Source organism: Lissotriton helveticus, chromosome 9 (assembly GCF_964261635.1).
Source record: "Lissotriton helveticus chromosome 9, aLisHel1.1, whole genome shotgun sequence".
Classification (NCBI taxonomy): Eukaryota; Metazoa; Chordata; class Amphibia; order Caudata; family Salamandridae; genus Lissotriton; species Lissotriton helveticus.
The window spans coordinates 1214297070-1214321415 of NC_136070.1; the positions used below are offsets into that span (position 1 = coordinate 1214297070).

At 46.1% G+C, this 24346-nt stretch overlaps 1 protein-coding gene across 2 annotated transcripts in view; it reads right to left on the reverse strand.

The window, feature by feature from the left end:
• The window catches only part of SRGAP3 (SLIT-ROBO Rho GTPase activating protein 3), a 465786-nt gene extending 442342 nt beyond the window's left edge, over positions 1-23444 (reverse strand). Inside the window, exon 1 of one of the 2 annotated variants that reach the window (XM_078661676.1) lies at positions 22917-23444. Coding sequence is in view for 1 of the 2 variants with exons in the window: in XM_078661677.1 (XP_078517803.1) it covers positions 22917-22974 (58 nt within the window). In the remaining variant the exon portion in view is untranslated. The remainder of the gene's footprint in view (positions 1-22916) is intronic. The other variant, XM_078661677.1, reaches the window with a different exon arrangement.
• Positions 23445-24346: the final 902 nt, after the last annotated feature.

Sequence of the window (24346 nt, forward strand, 5' to 3'; positions counted from 1 at the left end):
CTACCTCAGTATGGCACCCCCTATACGTCATTCTTGTGTGTTACACTGATGGCTTCCTTTGTCAGACTTTACAATTTGTTCTGCTGAATCATGGCTTCTTTTGGCCCACGTTTCTAGCTTGTTTCATCTGAATTTTATTCAAAGTTCAGCGAAATTGAGTTCTGAGCCCTCACTTACTCGTAGAAAGAAAGGAGCACACATCAATCCTGAAGAAAGAATACATTTGAGCAATTTTAGTAAGTGGGTGTGTACTGCAGTAGCCATCTTGGATGTAAACATGGCTGGTACAAGTATTTTTGATACCCTATGCAAAGGGACTTTTTGCCAACTTTTTGCCTTGTTAATAAGGTGTCTTGCGCCACTTGGAAGAAAATGTGGCATAATTCCTACAGGTAAATTATATGAATAAAAAAATAGGTTGAGGTGCACTCGATTGCACAATTTTTTCAAATTCCGTTCACTTTTGAAGGGGGTTCAAAGTTCAGGTTTCTCACTTCTCATATTCTGGCTAGAGGACGTCATAACTGAGCGCCAGCAGCAGGTATTCTGGCTGGATGAAGTTATTACACACTACGGGAGGTCTTCCTCGCGACGTACATAGTTCTGATTCAGGCTTTAAGGCAGAACCACCATACAAGGTTGCGTTTAGTTTAGGAAGTACCATCACCAACCAGAGCTGGTTGTTGTTACCCCTGATGGAGGGTGTTCTCACCCAAAATGTAATTGGTCATGTTTTCAACCATAACTATCTCCTGAATCTGAGAATGTTATTCCTACGCTGTGTACAAGTGTAAAACAACGTTTGTAAATAACAGAACAAGCCTACAAGCAACTTTGAATTAGATTATCGTTTCATGGTGCATTGTTAAATACTATTTTGTCACATGGTATACTGATGTTTATTGTTTAGTGTGAAGCCCTAGGGCATACAGCTGTGCGTGTTGGGTGGGGAATGAACGGAACAACGCAGGCAGAGCCGTGTGTGCAGGAGCAACGCAAGCACAACCACTCTTGCCTGAACTACGCAACAGCCTTAACCACACATATGTATGCTTAAGGCAGATTGTGGGCTAGTGCTAAGGATAGGCGGGAGAAGAAGACGAAGCGTGGGAACAGGAAGCTCCAGACGCGGACAGTTAATTGGGGCTGGGATAGGGTTTCGGGGGTAGTTTGGGGGGTGGGGGTAGCTTTTAGGTCTCAGGGCAGGTGGGGTTGGGGTACTTTTGGGAAGGGGGCAGGTTTTTAGGGCTCAGAGCGGGGGAGGGCAATGTAGGGGGTGGGGGTAGTTTTAAGAGGTGGGGCTGGGTTTGGCTGGATTTTTTAGGATGGGGCAATTTTGGGCTCAGGGTGGGGGGGGATAGGGGTAGTTTGTTAAATTGGGGCAGGGCTTTATGCCTCAGGGCAGTGGCAGGATTTGGGGTAGTTTTATGGATAGCACTGGGGTAAGTTTTCAGGTTCTGTTTATGATAGGGTCAGGGTTTTAGGCCACAAGTGGAAGGGATGGGGTAGATTTAAGGGCAGGGCTGGTTTAGGTCTCAGGACGGGGAGCAAGTTCGGGGGTAAGAATTATAGGGCTTAGGGCGGGAGGGGTCGGGGTAGTGGCGATCTTAACCACACATACCCCCTTACCATTCATACCTTTAAAACAAAGTTGCATGGTAAAGACATGCGTGGTAAAGGAATACGTGGTTAAGACGCATTCGTGGTTCGGGCTGTGTGTCATACAACACAGCCTTGGCCCCACTGATGTATACAAGCAATGCCATAACAGTGTTTACAATGCCCTCGCTTCTGATCTCCAGTAATAACAAGCTTTGCGATGCAATAGGTGTCTCATTTACGAGAGTTTAAGCTATTGTCATTTACAATGGTAATAGCTCAAATTCTTGTAAATGCCAGACATATTTCACTTCAAAGAAGCGAACGCCATTGTTCGGGGCTGCTTGGAAGTGAAAGCGCGCATGGCGAAGAAAGCATGTTGTGCTTGCAGTAGGAGAAACTCATTAAAGAAAATAGTGCTTACAGATTAAAATAAGACATACTGTGTCGCAACAGAAGTAAAAGGGCCAGTCACCATGGGAGGTTACAAATGCAGACAAGGCGGTACCAAGGAGGGACTAACAAGCCTAATAACGACTCAGAAGCCAGCGTTTACAAAGGACAATGACACCAGCAAATAAAAAATGTGGACTGAGAGTGGGCGGGGCTTCAAAGCAATACTCCACTACTGCATGCCTCGCAGTAGCGCATGCGCTGCCCTGGCTTGACCTAAAAAATCAGAGCTGTCCTCTCCAGGACATGAGTTAATAATATTCAAGCTACAGACAGGTTTTTATAAAATGCACTTTAACTCCTATCAAACTAGAGTGTTCCAGATTTATTTAACTGTTAGGTTCTCTGAGGGTTGTGACACCATTAATATGATTCTTTTTGTATGCAATAAAACAGGATCGAGAGCAAGAAATATCTGTGCTCTTCAAATCTTAAGGGCTTTTAGGGTTCTGAGACATTTGAGCGATGGGATCTCGTGAATATTAATTAATTCGGTGATGAACACTTCTGTGAAGATCCTTGACTCAGAAATTCAGAAATACTCAAGTACATGATTAAAACTTTACGTATCTCTGTGATTCTTTTGTATAGCGCCTAAAAACCTGGGAGGTTGCATCACTGTGCAGCGTTCTTCCTCTTATCCTATTCTATATGCTAGCACTTTCTGTTCTTTTTTGCCTACATATTAGTTTTCTTTACTATAATACTTCGTTCCACAGGTACAAACCGGCTGCGCTTCTGTGATTAATGGCGCAAGAACCTTCTAGGCACATGTGGATCATTCAGAAAGAGATCCTATTGATTCCTGCATTCAATTATCATGGATTCTCTTTCTTATTGAATATTGGTTCCCAGACTCAATGAGTTGTGGATCCCTTTCAGTCCTCTAATCCCCCAGGAACAATTCTGTATTGGTTTAATTCCACAAGAAATATTTCTGTGATTACTGGTTCCTTACGAGTGCTGGTTCTTCTGGTTGTTTTTGAAGCAATATAAATAGGCTTCCTGGCATTAGTTGATATAATGAGAAAGAGCTCTTGAGTGTTATTTAAATCCCAGAAAATGTGTTTCCCAGGCATACTTGATTCAATTAGAGGGATCTCCAAGTCTCTTTGACTGGCGGCTCTCTCGGGCCAGTGGCTAGCGTCTTCCGCACTCTTTGATACAACGCGCATGGTTTCTCCAAGATCATTAGATTCAATGAGTAGGGAAGAACTCTGTAGAGCTTGTTGTTTCTAAGACGAAGAGCCAGCGGGTTGTATATTTCAATAAGAAAAAGTAATCGTGAATCATTTTATTAAGGAGGGAGTTCTTATCTGCTCCCCATTCAATAAGTGAGCGCTTTAGCTGGAGGCTGCTTCATCCCATGATCCCCTGAAGTCATCATTCTGTGCTCGCATCAGCATCAACTCTTCAATATTCCTGTTGATGGTCGAACAGGACTGGCTCAGGCTCTTAAAGTATCAGTTCCGCGACTGAATAGTTACTGATGCGTAGAATATTGAAAATAAGCTGTGTTCATGTTTAAGTTCTGCAGTAGTCAAGGGAGACTATTAAAGATGTATTAGAGCATAAATAAAATTACATGGAAACAAGAAAAGCTGAGTTGGAACCCTGCCAGGGCTGGGCTGTTACACAGCTTTTTATTATTACAAGTGCTCCTTTATCAGATTTTAATTTCCTCTACTTTTTATTTAGCTTTGCGGTGGTCACAGGTAGCAATCATATTAGTGCTGGTCACCATTCCGGAGATTAAGGCAGGCGAAGAAGATCAGCCCATCTCAACCTCAGAAAATATGTCTGAGAGAAAAATGCAGAACTGGCCCAAATCCCAGCCCTCGGCAAGAGCTACCTTGGTTAGTCATGTATCGATAACTAATATTGGCTGAGCGATGCGGGCCAGAGACACCGGACGTTCTTCTCACGACGCCAGCTATTCACTGATCCCTACTAGCCTTCATTATACTTACCGGGCACCTTCGTTTCTGGTTGGCTCCACATGCTCCTACCCTCCGGATTCGGCCCTGAGCACCCTGGCTGGCGGTGCCTTTCCCCTTCAGCCTCTACATACTAATTCACTCCAGCCTCTACACACTAATTCTTGGACATATTAGTGTTCCCCTATTTTGGAATACCGTTCCATTCAGCACGTAAAAATTGTAACCTGGTCCTGAAGATGACCTGAACTGACTACAGGTCGAAACGTCGTTGACCTTGCAGCGCAATCTGTGGCGCAACTCTACGGTTCATCACTTTGTCAATCTCCTTAAATTTTTGTAACAAATTATTTTGAACCAAAAGGTTTTTCTTGTAAATATTGATACTATTGTTTCACCAGCGCCATTCTCCGCTGTTCCACTAGCGCCGTTCAATTTGTTTTTCACGAGCAAATGCGTGCACAAGTTTGTTTTACGTGTTACATTCACATTTATTGTAAATAGTGCTGCTACTGCCCTTTTTCCTAATTGCTCTAAATACAGATGCTCCGTACATTGTTCTAATATTTATTCAAGCCTCCCTGTCTTGAGCAACTATTGTGCATGTTTTATATAACGGTCTTTCAAATATTACCTGCTGAGACATTGTTATTTGTTATACACACTAATCACCCAGGTCTCACTGGGCATACCGGTAACTTCCTGTTGTTTGGTTTTGTTGACAGTTATTAAGAGGGCATATTCCTCATCCCTCCTGCTCTGCAGCTTCTGGCTAATGGCAATGATTTATTGCTATTGGGAAAGAATCCCATGTGGGGTTCCGCGAGCCCATGCAAGTGGGACCCCGTTCTCCCTCTTCGCGTGTGTAAGGGTCCTGTTACCCAAGATGGACGGGGCAACAGTACAGAGCAAAGTCTGTGTCAGTGCCCATCCTCTTTCTTCTTGCTCCACTGCCTGGGGAAAGCCACAATTCTCACCCAGGCTTTTTCCAAGGAAGTGCAGGAAAACCATCCAGAATCTGCGAAGAACCGAAGAGGAAAGTCCTTCCTTGGAGTTGATTTTCTTTTGTCGGCTTCAACCAGTCCAAACTAGCCCCTTACCCTGAACCGAGGAGAAAGAGTAAAAGATGGCCTTTATCCTGCCTGGTTGCCGCATGCAACTTGAATTATGGCTATTAGTGCATCGTGCACAAACCGGTACTATAAAGTGGAGCCACACCCCAGCCATCCGCAGGACTCAAATCTACCAGTATCCGCTTCCTGGGTCTGGACTGCTTGCTGCCGGTCTCCGGGAAGGCAAAGACCAACAAGGACGATTAGCCCAAATCTCAGCTGCTGTCTGTTTTGTTTGGAAGTTCTGCCCTGGAGAGACGCTCAACCAGTCCAATGTGACCATAGATGCTGCCCAGGAGTGTTCAGAAGGATTCCCCCAGCCACTGGCAGCAACATCCCTAGTAATCTTTGGCCGCCATCTTGCTTGAGGCAAGCAAAAGGCTCATTACCATCCTCCGGACCTGAGTGCTGGAAGTGTTTTCCTGAGCCTCAGTTAGGGGTCCCCCCTGGCTTGCCATGTGACACAGCGGTCCAGAAAGTGACTGGCGCTATTGTCCCAGTTTTCTGACCTCAAATGGAAGGCCTGGGGGGTTCCCTGGGTAATTTTCAGCAAATCCAGACTTCGATTACATTTGCTATTGGGGATGAAGCAAGTCCTGCCCCCTCCCACTCTTGAGAATGTTGACTCCAAGGTGCCTAGCACTACCACGGCAAGAGATGTGCTTGTTTTGGGGGGTTTCTTACCCCAGCAGAGAGATAGGCCAAGCCCCCGTGCATACAATCCTCTGAATTTCCTGATCAGGACAGCTGTTCCAACATTTTCAGCCATTCAAATTGTTTGCGTAACAAAACCTGGTCAGTAGTCCAGTCCAAGTATTCTAGTTCCCCATCAGAACAACAATTTGTAGAATTTCTTGATCGTGACAGGGAGGTCCTGAGATAACAGTCCTCATACATCCCAAAATTAGGAAGAAAACATTAAAATTATCGGAAGAGGATCAAACAGCAAGTGGGCAAGGGTAGTCTTTGGATGTTAATATCAGGATTCCCTTTGCCGAATAGCCGACGGGTGACACACTTCTAGAAGTCTAGACATCCTCTGAGCTACCTATGGTGCGAAGGTCTCCTAGGATAACATTGGCGCATTGGTTCCTATGTAGGGAGTTCCACCCAAACCCTAAAGAACAGTTCTGTTTATCCAAATCTGTTAGGGCTAGATATTTAAGACTACCACCATTATTCCCAGATACTAGTGGTAATGTGCATAATAATGTATTATTTATTGCCATCCCTTGCTAGAGAGAGAACGAGCTGCGTTATTCTGTATTTTAGTGGCCCAATAAAGCCACCAACAAGAGTCACGAAGACTTTGAAGACAAACCTCCCATCTCACACCAGCACCAACCTTTGGATCACTATGGAATACATGGAATGTCACATTAGAGTGGGAGAGGTGTGGCGCCGCGGCCAGGGCGACTGACGCTGGAATCTGGGGATCACAGTTCGATCCCTGGCTCTGGCAGCAGATTAGCCCAGCACCATGTGACTCTGGGCATAGTTTGCTTAATCTTCCCGACAGCGCCTGGAGACCCTTACGGGTGATTGTTCGCACTTTACAAATGTTGATTATTATAATTATCCCTTCTAGGTTGGTCCATACATTGTCAGGATCTGGGAAAAGGTTTGGCGATGACCATGAGAAGGAATCTAGGAAGAACCTCCGACGAAGAAAGGAAATGATACAGGCCAGAATTGTGGCACCAATGCCGGCGACACACACACTCTCATCATAGACACAGGGCGCGGCTGCGTAGGGTGGGCGAACACTCTTTCAATGGTAGACTACAGACAAACTAAGAGACTCACAGAGAGTCCTCTCCTGGATAATGAGGAAGAGCTACAACAGTTACACTGTGTTTCATTTTCTTCATGAGATTCATTAGTAAAAGCTGCCTTTAACCCAGTCTGAATTGTGTGCGTGGGCTGGTTTCCACCCACATAAATACTACATGTGAGAACCCCACAGCCGTTGGATACCGCAGGACGATAAGGCTTATATTGCATGAACATTGAATAATTTCTCAAGTAATTCTTCAGTAGAGATGTGGGTGAGCAGTAAGCAGTGGTTAAATGAGGGCTTTTGTACTAAATCAGCTCCATTAATTGATGGGTGCCTTCATTACACCAGTAAAAAAAAGGTTTGTATTATATATATATAAATATTTACTACACTCAAAAGCAGGGTTTGTTGGCAGAAAAGTGCAGCATAAGAAGTCCTTTGGAAAGGAGGACAAAAGCAAGAATGTGGGAAATGAAATGCTTAAATTAGTCTCAGACATTGATAATTAATTGGTCTGCCTCCCCTGCGCCCCACTCCAGTCGGTCCAGCACCCAACAGATAGTTGTTATATATGAATAAATAAACGTATACACCTTAAATATACATAAGGCATATATATGGTAAAAGCATGCGTGGTAAAGGCATTGCGTGGTAAAGGTTCCGTAGTAAAGGCTTTACGTTGTAAAAACATTGTTGAAGTAAAGGCATGCGTTGTAAAAACATTGTTTTAACCCATTGACTGTGGCGCGAATTCCGCCGCGGTGCGGGTTTTTTAATCAGTGGGCGGGGTTCGGACTGCCCCCGGCCGTCCTCCGTACATGCCCACCGACACGCGGGACGGCTGGGGGCCGTCCTAAGCATGGAATGGGTTAAAGGCTGTCTTCCCCCAGCAGATAATCCATCGGAATTAATGCCCACTTTCACACAAGGAATTCGTTCCTACACTTCCAAAGTAATTGTGTACCTATCCTGACAGACCATGAATTACTCCAGGACTGTATGAGACGGGACATCACGCTTACCTCAAACTTCCTTCGCTTGCATACATGGAAACCTTGAGGTGCGAAGGGGACGTGAGGCAATATGCTGACATTATACAAAACACTAGAATTAATCAATACAGAAAGTGTGGCTGTTAGCTTGGGTCAGTGATGTTAATTTTAATTTTTTTTTGTAAAGCATGCGAATGCCATAAGGCTTACAGTGCTGTGAAAATTAGTTTATAGAAGCCAGTGCTATGAAACTAATTAGTTAAATAGTCATGTGTTTAGGTCTTTCCTGAACCTAAGCAGGGAGGACTGCGGTTTTAGATATAGTGGAAAGCTGTTCCATAGCTTGGCGGCGCAGCCAATGAAACTCCTGCCTGCCCAGTTGGCTAGTTTAAACCGGGGGAATCCTAACATTCTTGGCCAAAGCAAGGAAATTAAATTCTGCATTATAACATTTATGTGTGTATGTGCTCTCAAGGATCCAGACCTACTTTGCATAGAAATAGCACCATCTTATAACATCTTAGAACAGTAATTAATGGGGAACAGCGTTTACAACGCAACTTTTACAACAAAGTACCTTTACGACGCAACCATTAAAACGCAACTTTTACAACGACTTGCGCTGGGGGGCGCTCTAGGATAGGGAATAGTTTTAATTTACTATCCAACACCTTCCCTACTATCCACGGGGACTGGAGTTGGAATAGTAAATTAAACTATTCACTATCCAGCGCCCCCCAACGCAAGTCGTTGTAACGACTTGCGTTGTAAAACTTGCGTCGTAAAGGCATGCGTTGTAAAAGCATGCGTTGTAACGACGTACATCCGTAATTAATTCCCGAATAATAACAGCACTCTATATTGTTTCAGTGTTCTACAAAGTCCTTTGATAGTAATAACATCATCTTGGAACAGTTAGAAATGTATGCATTATCAAAGTTCAAGGGACAAACTTGTACAGAAATAATACAGTGTAATAACATTTTAGAACACCCTGTTATAACATCTTCGAACAGTAATTAATTCCTGCATAAAAACAGTAATGTATATTGTTTCAAGGTTCTGCAGAGTCCTTTGTATAGTAATAACATCACCTTGGAACGGGTAGAAATGTATGCACAATCAAGGTTCAAGAGACTAATTTGTTCAGATATGAGACAGTGTAATAACATTTTAGAACACCATGTTATAACATATTATAATAGACCAGAAGAAGCCAAAGGGATAGTACTGTATAGCACTGACATGAAGCTAATGAAGAGAGCACCATCATTGACGTAAAGCGGCCTCCAGTAAGATGCCCCCGAAGACAACCCAACGTTGATGCCCCCAAGGCAACCCAACGTTGTCATCGAATGGGCGTGTCAGCAGTCCAGGCCAGTGAAAATGATTTGCAACTGAAAGTGGTGCCCTAATGGCCGTGGGCTAAATGTGCCCTGCCTCAGCATTCTTGATATTTCAACACCCTCCTGTTCATATCCCTTCCCATGCATGCATTGGAAGCACCCACGCAAGTGTGCGGAATGACGTCAAATGCCCTGTTCAATTCATTCCTTCCGCCCACAAAGGCGCTCATTGTTTTGGAGGAAAAAAAGGACATTTATTCTTCCCCGCTGTGCAGACTCAGAGACAAAGGTTCTGCATCAGGGGATAGAGCTGGGCCTTCAGCCGGCACGCAAATTTACTCATATCTTTGGTTTAAAGCATTTACTGTGAGCTACTGGGAAATGACCGCTTGGTAACCCATGCAAAATAAGAAAGGATGGCTTTTAGGCTGCTGCTGAACTGAAATAAGAAGGTATTCAAGCATCAGATCGCTCAAAAAAGGGCTGCTTCCTTACAGTTTTGCCAGAAAACACTGGTCCAAGCAGCTGCGCTAGATCAACTCATGCAGACATTTGTACTCAATTTATGTAGTCATTTGACCTCAATTCATACACACATAATTTCTCATTTCATGCATCAATCACACAAAAGGTAATGGGAGAAATGCTTGAAAATAGTCTAACTACTGGCAATCGCTTGGGACAGCAGTAGCCTTCCAGCCTTCTGTTTTCTGCCAACTATGCCACTCTAGACAAAGGCCTGCCTTATGCAAATCAGTACTGACCCTGCTCCTCCTGGCAACAGTCCATCTCAAACTGCCAGGCGAGTCTCCCTGCGGAAGTGAACACAAGCAACCCGAGGCCGGTTTCAGCCTTGTTGGGCCTCATCAGTGAGGAATAGCTTGGATCCCATGGCACAGTGAGCAAGGAGCCCATGTCTGGTTATACCCGTGCCCACTTGGGGCGTTACATCAATCACAAACAATTTATGGAAACACGTGTGCTTTATTCACGCAGGCAGTTCTTTGCACGGCAGTAGTCATCAGGGCTTCTGATCTATGTGGGCTGTGTGTGTGGAGAAGATTCCAAAAAGACTAGAGCAAAACATTACACTGTGCCCGCACCATGGAGGGCCAAACACTGGCCGCTCTCTTTTTCACAGCACTGTCCAATATGATTGACAAAGTCTTTAAAAAACTCCAAGTGTTTCCCGACAGCATATGTTATAAATGCCCTTTCACGATGCACTTGTGCACTGGGAAGCACATCAACCCCTGCATTCTACTTGCACAACTGATCAGCCCAGTCCACAGAACGACCTGTTACTAAACCTGGTCAGATAGACCATAAAAGAGTACAGAGCCTATGTCACCTGTCTAAATCATGGTTCTCCAGTGTCGGTCCTGGAGGGCTGGATCCATGCCAGATTTTTAGCATATCCACATTTTGATAAAAGAGGATATCTTAAAAATCCTCCAGGACCGACATTGGAGAACCCTGCTTTAAACCTTGGAGATCATGACCCTTGAAGACATCTGACATCTATTTTAAAGACATATTCAGTCACAACTGTCCAGGCCACTGCTGGTAACTGGTCCAATGTGATGAAGGCAAAAAGAAATGAGGTATGAGGGAGATGATGTGGTGTTAGGGCCAGAGCTGCCGACTTTGGAACTTGGGAACCATGTTGGGAGTCTCAGCGTCGGCTAAACATCCTGTGATTCTGGGCGCATCACGTAATCTCCCTGCGTCTAAATAATGAATGTGATCTTGTGTAATGGAACTGGTGCACATGTATGGCTTGGGTCGTGACCTCGCTAAATAGAAACAAATGGGCAAAGTTAACTTCACCTGCCGTATAGCACGCGGGCCGGGGAGGCGCAGCTGGACCAGTGAGGGGTGCGTGACAAACCTCCTACCAGGGGTGGAACCGACAGCGGGCCACAGCTAAGCCCGGGAATAGGCCAGGTGCCGATTGGTCAGCTTGGATTGAAGCAGCCAATCGGCAGGGGGGTCCCCCGGGTACGCCACAAGGATATGAGGGTGTGGGGCCCAATACCCAAGAGTACATGTGCCTTCGCATTTGGCCCACCCAGCCACACCTGTAAGACGGGTGTCGCAGCCTCGTATATCGGATAGGCTCAGGCAAGGCGGGGACAGCAGAAGGAGCGCAACAGCCAAAGGTGGAGTCGCTCAAGCGCGTGCCCTTGGGATGCGTTACAGCAGGGGCACATGCTGGAGGCTGTGAGTCAGCCTGGGGTCAGCAGAGGGTGGACACGGCACCTGCAGCCCTGGTCAGGCACGAGGACCGCCCACAACACTTGGCAGCATGGTGACGACCAGAGGCCGAAGGAGAGGTGCTAGACCCTTGTTGAGAGGGGGCATTCGCTCAGGGTGCTGTCTCAAGGTGCTGTTATGGACTAAGGACTGGACTGAAGTGACAGACAGTTTGGCAAATTACAACGTTATGCTTGATATAACTTGCACTGTGTGTTGTCTTTATTCAGTATGTAAATAAAGAGAAGCTGCGGCCGATTTGCACCATCAGAGGCTTGTTTCCTGTTACCGAGAGAAGGTGGGGTGCATGTATCGGCAGGGGCGATTGAAGGCACTCACCCATCAGGGAGGGGTTTACATTACTGCTTTGCTTGACAAGTGATTGCGAACCACACTCTGTGGTATGCACTGTTGATAGTCAGTGGTGCCAAGTACACTACATTATAGCCAGGGCACGAGTCCTAAAAAACAGAAGTGGGGGGACGCTGACGTCATGGCAGGAAGTGATGTCACGACAGGTGGCTTGCATTCAGTTGCAGTTTATAGTTATCGAGCTACCGGTAAAATAAGTGGGGGGACGCCGTCCACCCGCGTGGTACCCCAACTCGAGCCCTGATTATAGCACATCCAACTGCTGAGGGACCACTGGGATATCCCTCCCCGGGCCATGTAGATAGTAGAGCTGCTGTCTCCTAGCATACAGTACAAAGGTTCCTGCAGGCCGCAGACCTGGGATGAGATTACCCACAATGCATCTGATAGCTGATCAAAATGGCGCCGCCTTTCAGACTACAAGAATTTTAACGGTCTTTGTGGCATAGAGTAAGGCCATCTTTTAGAAGTAAAGACAGTAAGGGAGCACAGCACAGTACATATGCTGTTCCTGTCCTCCTGTGCAGAGTAACAGCAGCCTTGCACCTGCACACACAACCAAACGCGTGTTGGAATATCTTCGACATGGGCTGTCCTTCCCTTCATCGAACAATACGTTCTGGGAAAGACCTTCACGTAGAGGATGCTGTTGGCATGGCAGCCAATGAACCCTTTACAAACTGGCTTCTCGCTGCAGGTGGGCAGTGAGAAAACCTACTTCAGTACAGACGAAGAGCCCTAAAGTGATGGGTAAGAGCGCATGTTGGTCTCTATAATGAGCGGAATACGCTGCAGGTGTTATTGGTGGAGCCCCAAGGGTAAATTTTCAAGGACAGGGCCTTTGTTTCTCAAATCATTGTTTTGAAGTGTGCTTATTAAAATCAACCGAAGTGGGCTAGGACTAAAACTCCCACAATGCATTTTAGACGAAAGCCAGGGATTGGAGCACGCTGGCCTTAGTGATATAGACGCTTTCAAGTCCATGGAGTTCTCGAGATGTACCACGTCAACAAGAGTACCTGATGTACGTAGTTTCTTTATGTGCAGTCTGGGATTTGTAATCGTTATGCCTGATGGGGAAAAATAAGACTACAAGTACAAGAATGCAGAAAAAAAACTGGGACTGCATAAGCCCCTTATACATGAAATGGGGCATACTGGAAGCTTTGTGTTGGCCAATGTGTGCAATGTTGGCTAATGAGTTGAGAGAGGCTTAAAGTGCCACGTGTGACATGGGGTCACGAAATACATATGAGGCTCAAACACTACAGGCCCACATTACTGTTGGAAAATAAATGGACATACTCTCCAGAATGCAAAATATTGTTGACTGCATACCGAGGCTTGAACTTTATGAAAGGAGCTGAAATGTACCGGAGGATTTTAGGTTATTGACCACCTGCACCATATCATGGCTGTCAAAGGCATCACCAATGTACTAGTGGCGCCAAGTCAGTGCTGGTCAAGTGATCCTGGCTTTTTAGCCAACACACAATTGAATTATGGGACTTGTAGTTTTGCTTTTAACGAAACATGTACGGGCTCAAAAATCCCAACCTCAATCAATGTGCACCAGGCAGAATTGAATCAACGTGTCACATGTGACAAGGGGGTCAAAGGGCAGCCACATATGGGTCATAGTTGCTTAGCGCCTCTGGACAGTTTATGGGCTCCTCCATCCAACGGGGTTGCTCACACATTTACCCCCCCCCCCCCCCCCCAATATTGTCCCCAAACCATCATAACGTGATTAAAATGGTCACAGACATCAAAACAATATGTGTAGTGAATGGTGACGAGGAGATTGAGAAATCAGAGAGGCCCAACGCCCAAAAATAAACAGGACCCCGGTCCCCCGGGGCCAGTCATCAATCACAGCCCCATCTGCTGCGGCTGCTGACGGCATCACCGTGACCACTGCGTCCAGGGACCGACGGATCTCCGTCCAAGTGCAACTGGCAGAGTCCAAGCGACTCTTTAATGAGGGACCACGTGCGCTCTGGAGAGGCCTCCGCCGAGCACGTGCTGCGCGTTTATCCCACACAACAGGATGCAGGACAGGCGGCCCCATAGCCGGGACCCTTCATCCGCAGTCCGCCTTGCGCAAGGCCGATCACACCCCCAATCAAGGGCCTGTGAAGGACGCTGCTCCGGCGGCGCCAGCTCACGGTTTAATAAACCACAAGCACTCGGAAAATCAAAACAGAATTATTCCTGGCCTCCGAGGGCGGACGCGGTTTCTGCTCTCATGAGGAACCCCGAGTCAGTCCTGCCAAGGGACTCCATGATGTCTGACTCATGCGTGACACCTTACGGCAACCTTAGCCGCCTTTTGCAGGGCACAAGTCCTAAAAAAAGAAGTGGAGGGACGCTTACGTCACGACAGGAAGTGACGTCACGAAAGGTGGATTGCACCATTGCCACCCCTTAGATGCGATTGCATCAGAGAAGCCAGCGCGTGAGCAGCGTTCTGAATGAGCTCCGATCTCGCCCCAGAGAGGCCAAAGAGTGAATGTGTGGCTCCATTTTGCTCTAGTTGTCGAGCTCCTAGTAAAATAAGTGGGGTACGCCGTCCACCCGCGTGGTACCCCGACTCGAGCCCTGGCCTTTTGCCAGTAGCGCTTTGCATTCCGGGACTCGTAGCGCTTAGCATTCGGGGACCTGTAGTTCAACTGTTTTTGCATTATAATTAGGGCTCCCGGTTTTATGCTATTTATTTTTGGGCCATTTCAGTCTGTATTTATCCATATTTCTTTTTTGGCCATTTTATCTGTATTTATCCATATTTATTTTGTGGTTTTCGTATGTATGAAGTTGTAAAACTGTACATTTTCGTATCTATTTAACTGATAGACGCACACTCATACTATGATGTCTGTTGTTTTTTGGCTATTTAAGCTGCCAAATATTACATAACGGTACATCCACTGGTAAATACTATCATTATATGTATGTTGACATATTCGGTTATTGAAAGAAATTTCATCCTGTTTTTTAATTTCCCTTGCTGTCCAACTGCTCAGCTTCTGGCCTGTAATTCTTTAAAGACTGCATGGAGATTTACTTCAAAGAAGCGCAATTTTCTGTATTTATCCACTTTTAAATATAAATGCAGACAGAAAACACATTGTTTTCTGTCTGTATTTATCTGTAAAAATCCGTAAAAACGGAAAACAGGGAGCCTTAATTATAATGTATTGCAGTAATTTTTATAGCGCTTATAACCCCTATGATGAGTGCTAAAGCGCTGGCCTACATGTGTAGCACACCACACTCTGTAGGGAGTATGGTTGGGAGGGTGTTTTCTTTGTTTTGATCCTATGTGGGAAGTGTTTCCATGTTGTGCGTGATAACCACTCAAGTGTGGTTATCATGTTATGGGACGCGGGGCGTAGCGGTGTGGTGGATGATGACGTATGAGAGACCGACGCTCAGTCATGGTTTTCAGTACGCGGTTAGCTTTGAACAGCACCTCTGCAGGTCCCTTGTATATCATATGATATAGTATGCTTAGCTGGTTACTGCACATGGTTGTAGAATCTGAGACCTTATGCATAATTGTGTCCCTGAGCTGGTATGGTTGTAGGGAGAGATCTATCTGAGCATCTTTGTGAGATGTCGAGAAGCGGTCAGAGTGTATAGATATTTTGGACCTGCAGTGGTGGACTGTATAAACTCCTTCAAATTATCCAGCAGTGTGTGACAAATCTCTTGAGTTCTTCTGTGCCTGTTCATTTGGTAATATCTGTTTTTTAGGCTGAACAATACAGAGGATAGACAACCCTCATAGCAAATATGTCTTATGTGAATGTAAGAGTAGAAGTTACATTGTTTTGCTGATCACAGCGTATTATGGACTTGGAGTTAGTTTGGGCCATAACCAGGGCTTCTGTAATTATGCGTTTGTGTGGCCGCTACTTTTTTGCATGATTATAGATTTCCAACATTTACCACATACTCCACCATCTGCTGAATAATCTGCAGAGTTTAACAAAAAAACATAGTTCCCAGCTCAAACGGTTCAAAAGTTACTAAAAATGCAATGACACGTGTTGCTGCTCGATGGAAGGCCCTTTGCAAAGCTTGACTGGTCACTTTTCTGTTGCATAATGCTATATTTGGGTACTGTACTCATACTAACGACTTTCAAGCAATGCCCAGACAGTGTTAACAAGTTTAAAAATGATAGAATAATGAAGTGATACTATCATACAATGTGCCACATTACATCTCGTAATGCGCCTTATCTTTCTGGAAAATCTACTCAACACTGACGCTTAAATATGCCCTCCCCTGCCACATAATTCCAGTGGCCCTGGCCATAACTGATATATATGCAAGTACATAACTATATAATGCCGCAGAGAAGGATGTATGTCGTTAGCACGCATTGTAAAAGTTGCGTGGTAAAGGTAGTTTGTTGTAAAAGTTGCGTTGTAAACGCTGTTCACCCGCAGAGAAACATAGTTCTGCCTTTCATACATTATCGAAGCAGTTTGCTTGTTGGGTCGTTTCCTATCTGTGGGCTCTACACTGAGGATTACGCATGGGGGTGCAAGTGTTTTCTGGCCTCTGTTGGTGAGGTCTGGGGTGGTGCAATTATCTAGAAATATCCCTGTTTTCAACTGTCTTTGGGAGTGTATATGCTCCTGGGTGCTTCAATTGTTGGCTGGTAGTGAGTTCCAGAGCTTGGCGGCTTGCACTGAGAAAGCAGTGTCTCCTACGGATTTCTTATGGTAAGGCGGTATGATAAGTGGTACAAGCCTGGAGCACAGTGTCGTCTTTGGTTTGTATTACTTGAATTTAACTTGTAGGTATAGCTTTCCTTTTCCTTGAGAGACTCTGTGGGCTGTGCAATGTGCCTTGAACATTGCCCTGATAGTAACACATAGCAACTGGGCCAATTGCAGGACTGGGGTTCTGTGTGCTCTTGGGTGAGGGCTGAGAAGAATGCTTGAAGCAGCATTTTGAGTTGTGAATGTGGGTGTCCCTGCATTATAAAGACAGAAAAAATATTACAGGGACGTAGCTATCAATGGTGCAGCAGGTGCATCACACCTAGGATGACCAAATATCTCCATGTCACCGGGACACCACTTTTCCATTTCTGGACTTTTACTGAAATCTGGGCGTTATAGTCATCACTCATATTAACTGAGCCCATTGAACCAACACACCTGATAACAATAATATATCAATTAAAATCCAGGAATGGAAAAGTAATTTTCCTAGTGACATGGGGCCATGTAGTGATCCCAATCGTACAAGAGTCCTGAGGGGCCCACGGAACCCTTATAATATGCTCCTTCAGGAGTTATATTTGTTCTAGTCTCTTTCTTTTCGATCCTACTCCAATCTCGTTCACAACAGAGCTAAAACCCTTCCTTTCCAGCTCCTCATAGCAGGTCTCTCCTCGTCCTCTAGCTCTCAGGGTTCCTGATTGTACTTAGGAGTAGTTATTTTAGGCCAGACTGTTTTCGTTGTGCTTACAGCACTCAAGTTTACCAGATCCAAGTGTGAGAGGCTTCCCCAATCCATGTTTTAATTTCCATTCTGGAATTTGTCAGGTATATTCTTTAAAAAAAAACATGACTACACATCCCAGGGTGCAAAGTAAAAAAATCTGGACTGGGTGCAAAGTAAAAAAAAATCTGGACTGGGTGATTACTCATGCATGGAACTTGGAAACTTGAGCGCTCTAAGCACAGGTCCTTCTTATCCTACTGAAAATGTAGGGCTACACGTATCAGAATGGAAAGGCATGGACTGGATGAGTAGCTCTTGAAGAGGGGAACATATGAGCTCTCCATCCTTGGACAAGCATTCGCGTGTTGATGCCAGCCTAGAGTTACCAGATGACTTCATGTCACCAACACACACATTTTCCAGCCTTACGCATTCTTTTCTCGAAGCATTGCTTTCTGAGTGTTAGGCCTGTTGAACTGAGCCAAGAGTACAGCTTCCCAGAATGCACTGATTTGTTTGAAAGCACAAAACTGGAAACAACAAGCACTGGTGACTGAGTTGGAGTACTCTGGTAACCCTTCATCCATGAAAGAAGATCCTTGTCAAGTTTGACGATGGTCATTATATGATCTCATGCCATGAGGACACAATTTTCCATTTCTGAGGCTTCACTCCAAAAACCTTACACTGTTGCAAAAATGCAAATGATGTGCACCACTTTTCCACTCTTCCACTGATCCAGAGCTGCACCCCCCCACAGCGCCTTGAGACCCTCGCACGTGAGTAGCGCGCTTTATAAACCCCTGATTGAATGATTGATTGACTTTTGCTGCTTGAGTAGCGAAGCTTTGCACTCTTTTTTTTCACTAAGGCAAAACATGGGGCAAACTGATTTCATGTGTTTTTGTTTTTACATAATAGGAAATGTAGAAAAGCGTATTATATGCTTAGCAATTGTGGTACAATCTTTTTTCGTTATTTTTGCAGCTGTACAAAAATATTCCTGTAATATGGACTGGATTTAAATTTGTCTTTTATGTGGCATAAGCAGTAAACTACTCTAAAGTTGTTTCACTCTATTTTTGCACCACTGCAACGTTGATATAATCTGTGCCCTGGATTGTTCTTTCACAAATCTTTTTTAGGTGTGTTGACCCAAAGTGTTTCGGTAACCTAAACCAAGACTACAAGTTTCAGAATTCCCAGAGCGGGCAAATAAAGGCATTCATTTTGAGCCAAAGTGCAGGCATGGCATAGTAACCCTGTGTTACATATTTAGATACTAAAGTTTTTTTATAACCGGTAAAAGCCATACCAGGTGCCATATTCTGGTTTATTTACAACACAACACTAGTCTACTGAGCAGCAATGCATGTACACAGCTCTCATGTTTCCTAGTTCCATGCGTGCTTCATTAAGCTGCTCATTCTTTTTTTTTTCTCTTTGAATTCTGGTACTTGTAGTCCTGTTTGATCCAATTATAAAATGAGGACGGCAACTCCATAAATGCATAGTAAGTACCTGGACTGGATAAACAACTCAGACAGAGCCCTGGTAAATAGGCGAGCTCTCCGTGTGTTCCTCGGAAATCAATGAACATCAGTATGTGTAAGTTCTTGATACTTATTAAAGGGCATATGTACTATTGTCAAGGAAAAAGAAGAGCTACTTTTTGGGACCCTGAAATCACAAGGCATCTGATTTTTGACAAAGACTTAAGGAGGTGAGAAAATAACTAACTGCAGCGGTCCAGACTGAATGAAGGAATGAACAGACTTGTGATGCACAACTTCACTAACTGAAGCCTGTCGATCGAGCCAAATGGCTCGATGTCAACAAGAAACATGCCCAGCATTGGAGTTATTCCACCGGACCAATTAGATGACAATATTTCTAGAAAAGGGCAGTCATTTGCTGAATAGACACAGCGTCATGTTGGCAATCCTGGGACATCGTTTAGAAAACAGATGCATGTTGGGAGCTGTAGTTTCAGTTTATGTCAACTGAATGACACTAATAATAAATTCATTAATTCTCTGGATTGTAGTCTTGAGGCACTCGTTTTTACCAGGCCCTGGATTTTATTCAACAAACCATTGCACTTACTTAAATTAACCAATGCATTCTGGGAGTTATATCAATCAATCAATCAAAACATTTATAGAGCACGCTACTCACCCGCAAGGGCCACAAGGCGCTGAAGGGAGGTGCTTGTTCAGTCTGAGCAACCACATCAAAGCAAGTGTCCAGTGCTTGCCCTTCAATAAGCAAAATAAAGCATTCTGGGAGTTGTTGTTATCTGAGGCAAAGATTGGAAAAGGAAAACCCAGCAAGTATGCAGGCACCAGGGCCGGACTGGGAACCAAAACCGGCCCTGGCAAAGTGCTCGGCCAGCCCCCGGGGGGGGGAGGTTGGGGTTGTGACCGAGCTCTTTGCCGGGGCCGGTTTTCAGACGATTTTTTCAGCTATGATGCAAAATTGGCCCTGTAACAAAAACGGCCCCCTGGGGCCCAAAACCGGCCACCCTTGCGGCGCACCGGGGGATTGCCCGGTGCCCGCAACGGCCAGTCCGACCCTGGCAGGCACCTTGGAGGCAAAAAGCCTCTATATTAGAGGTAGGTGAGCCACTGAAGAGCTCGGGCCTGAAGCCTGGTTCTGGCTCAGCTCTAGGTCCTGTTGGAGGGTCGAGCCCACAACAAGCCGAGCCTTCACATGGCTTCTGCCTGCTACTCTTGCTATACCCAGGATAAGACATTACAGCTAGAGCTGCCAATTTTGGAACTGGAGAACCAGGTTCGGGTCTCTGCTTAGGTTCCACATCCTGGGATTCTGGGGTAATCATTTAATCTTCCCATGCCTTAAAAAATGAATGTGACCTTTTATGATATTATTTACGGGTCAAGATTGCATTGTATAAAAACTGCACAAAAAAGTCCAAAAAGGTAACAAGCATTTGCAATGCAATAGGTCTCGCATTTTTAGAGTTAGAGCTATTGGCGCTGCAATGTAAATGTTTTTAACTTAAGAAGCTTGAGGGAAATATTCACCTTTCTGAAACTGCAGTAGTGATGTATGTATGTATTAACCCACAGACGGATAGGGAGGCAACAAGAAGACCCTGGTGCGTATAGCGTATGGGTACTGCTGTGTAAGCACTGATCTCACTTTTTGGAGTGGTTGCAGTTGCAAGACTACTGGTGGTGACTGGGCGAGACTGGAGTAAGGTCCATACCCTAGAGAGCATGCATGAGTGCCGCGCCGTGCAAAACAAAGGCACGTGCCAGCACATTAAATGTGGGACAGTGTGTGATAACGTTGCTACAGCAACTTGTTCCCCATGTATCTGCTGAATCTGCAGGTAATACCGATCAGTGTAGTGCACATCACTTTAATCACTCACCAAGCATGTAGTGCGGCGGCTGGCCGTAAAGCAGGGAGGATGTGTTTTTAAAAAAGAAAGCACAGCGTCTCACACTTAGACTGTGCTAGCGATTAAAAGTTAAGGGTTGCCGTTGCTTAAACATAAAGTAAGTAATGTCAAACTTTTACCAAGCATGAAGCGCAGCAGCCAGCCTAAAGCAGGGAGGGAGTATCTTTAAAAGAGAAAGTGCGGCGTTTATCATTGGTTGCCGCTCTTGAGTCTGGAAAATTGGACGGGTATGTTGGTAAGCCGGATAACTTGTACTGGCTGCAAATAAAACAAAAGAAAACCGTCCAGTCACCAGGGCATATCGTGTGCAGGAGTGCCACGCCTTGCAAAAATAAGTTGCGCGGTCAGTTACAGAAACAAATGTAAAAGTGTTAGCAAGTATGTACCACGGTGGCCAGCTGTGAAGCAGCATAGTGCGTGCAGGTGTGCAGCACTGTGCAAAACTAAAGAAATGGGCGTGCTCGCTTAAAAAGAAACCAACTCATTCAAAAGTTCTACCAAGCATAAATCGTGGCGGCCGGCCATGAAGCGAGGGGAGGGAGCATCTTCAAAATATTAAATTGCTGTGTCCATGATCAGGCGCCGTGCTGCGTCAGGAAAACAGGGCAGGTTGGGGAGCGAGAGAGCAACAGTAGCTAGGAGAACGTAATTATTTTTTATAGTGCTCACAAACAGTAAATAAAACATACTGAGTAACAAGACATGTAACGGGTAGTCCTTATTTATGGGAGGTTACAACAGGAGAAAAGTAGGTACCAAGGAGGGACTACTAAACAAATGAACTAATGAAAAGAAACCATTTCCAAAAGACTGTCAAAGGAGCCAATAAAATACATGGGAGGGGGTAATGGGCGGAGCTTAAATGCCATATCCTGAACACAGCATGTCTTGAAGAGACAGCGCAAGCCCTGGCTAGGCGAGACCTAAAAACAAAGGCTTAACAAAAGAAGTTAGACAACTTTAGTGGTTGATTTGTAAAAAGTGAAACCAGAAAACCTGAATACATTGTGGCTTCCTTTCTGAAATTGAATGATATTAGGCAGATATTTTATTTCACCAAAATTCCTTTTTCTTCATATTAGGGAATGAAAGGACTTCCAAATATGTTTGTTCAGAATGTGATGTGTTAATGTCAAAGTTTCCACATGCTAAAGAAATACACCTTTTTTTAATTTTGAAGAGACGTTAATCTCTCTCTATATATATTTCATTTTTATAGCCAAATTATGAACCCTTCACTCGCAATCAAGTTTCTTCTATTGACCGTGCACGAATCTGGAGAGTTTTCCTAATTTTAGCAAGGTTAAACCCCGCTGCGGTTTCTTTCCACCTGCGCCTGCAGAGAAGACCCAAACGGGGCCTTGGGAGAGGAATCCTTCATGGACAGAACCCCAGAGGTGCTGCAGCCTCGCGCGCGAGAGGAAACACCTTGCGCAGCTGCACGCGCGTGCCCCCGCCCTCCTCTCCGCTGCCGCGCGCACTGCGCATGCGCACAGAGGGGCAATTAGCAGCCTGTGCTAACTGCGTGTGGATAAACAGTACCCGTATGAGCCCATGTGAATGTCACACGTGCACCTCATTAATTATATGGTGAAATAATTACTTATACACTTCTTCTTTAACCTAGGCGAGGTGGCGATTCATAAAAAAAAAGTGCATGGAAAAATGTGCAGAAGTGATGGGTATAATAAAATATATATGTCATCACCGCGGAGAAGGGAAGTGAAAACTAAGTAAAATAACTGATAAAAACACGTATTTACATATCAGCCTTAATATGGACGTGTGCGCTCAGTGTGGGCGGAACACTATTACATGCATTGTCACTGCCGTGCTGGGAGGGTGCCCACTCGGACCAACATATATTTCCACCCCGCCAGCCTAGGGAATTGCATCTGATTTCACCGGGAGAAAGCCTCATCCATCATGCGTGTCTCGGGGTGACAGGCCCCTGTCAGCGGCAGCGCACATTTTAGGAATTCCGAGCCAACGTAATTGCCCTCACACACAGCTGCAATGCAGGTTTTACTGCCCATAGCGTGAGCTCCGTGCCTTACCGGCCCCTGTCACTGCACCGATGCCGGGGTCCATCTCCCCCTCATCCGATGGAGGGAGGGGGAGATGGCAAAACAGAGCAGGGGGGGGCTTGAGGGGGGTAGCAGGGCGCACTGACCTTTGATCTGGGCTTCATACTCTGCGATGATCTCTTTGTCCTTCTTGAACCGGGACATCTTCTGGCCGGGGTCTGTCAGCCCTCAGATCCCAGGGGTGCCCCCTGTTCCTGCTCAGAGGTGGGTGGCTCCAGGGGGTACCACTGTTCCAGTAGCTCCAGGGGGGCCCGTTTCGTGTTCCAGTGCAGGGATGGGTGGCTCCAGGGGTGGTAAACTCCAGGGGTAGGTATCCAAGGGTGGCACAATCCAGGTGGGGTATTTCCAGGGGTCAGGGGGTACCTCCAAAGGGTGGACAGCTCCGGAGAAGGGTGTCTCCAAGGATGCGGTGGTCCAGGGAGGTTAGCCTCGGAGGTGGAGGGTATCTCCAGGAGTGGTTGCCCCCTCAGATGGGCAGATCTAGGGCGGGCAGCTCCTTGGGGCAGAGGCTCCAGTGAAGGGCAGGTCCAGGGCCTCCCCTTGCCCTGCCCTGTTTAACTGCCCTGCTGACTGGAGAGTGCTCACTCCGGCACTGCCCCTTCCCAGCTCGTCTCTTTCGCTCCACTGCGGAGATTATACAGCCCCTGCCCCCCTGCTTCTGATCCGGGGAGAGCCCCCTTCATTTGCAAAACAGGGGGAAGGGGAGAAACCACAGACCAGCAGCAGAATCCGGGGGTCCCTGCCTCTCCCTTGCCAGGCACAAAAAAAAGCAAGAAGCCACCTGCAAGCAAACAGATCTCCAGCCAGGCGGCTGAACTGCAACCAGCAGGCTCCAAGAAGCAGCAAGACGCCGGTCGAGAGGAGCAGCTTAGCCCCCCCTCTGCACCCAGACCCCCGGGAGGGCGAGGACGCTCCTGCCTGCTGGCCTGGCTGCTCTCCAGCCGCAGATCAGGTTGCAGGGGGGTCGCTGCACATGCCCTGCGCTCCCGCTGCACCGCTCCTGCAGGCTCTGGCCGGGCTCAGGGATGCCAGGCGCGAGTTTCCTGGCTCGGATGCGTGTGTGTGTCTGTGTGCAGGTCTGCATTCACTCAGAGCCTGCTGCCGGCCAGGAGGCGGTGGTGTTTGCTTTATTCTCTCTTTCCGTTTTCTCTCTCCTTCCGCTCTCTGCTTTTTTTCCCTCCCCGTCCTCTGCCCTTCCCTCCTTCTCCCTTTGCTGCAGGGTGGAATCGAGGGAGCTCAGAGCACGTCTAGGCTCCTCCCCCCGGATTGTGTAACAACTGACACATTGTAGCCCGCAGGAACAGTACGAACTCCCTGTCAGGGAGGTGGAAATATGGTACCACACACAACAACCACCAGATACGCACGCACACAAACAAACACATTTACAGATGCGAGTGAGCGCACAGTCACCATACATTTAGCACGCACACAGACCGACGGCATGGATACACGTGCACCCACGCCAGCCACAAGTATACGTAGAGAAAACAGCACAAACATACAGTGAGAAAAG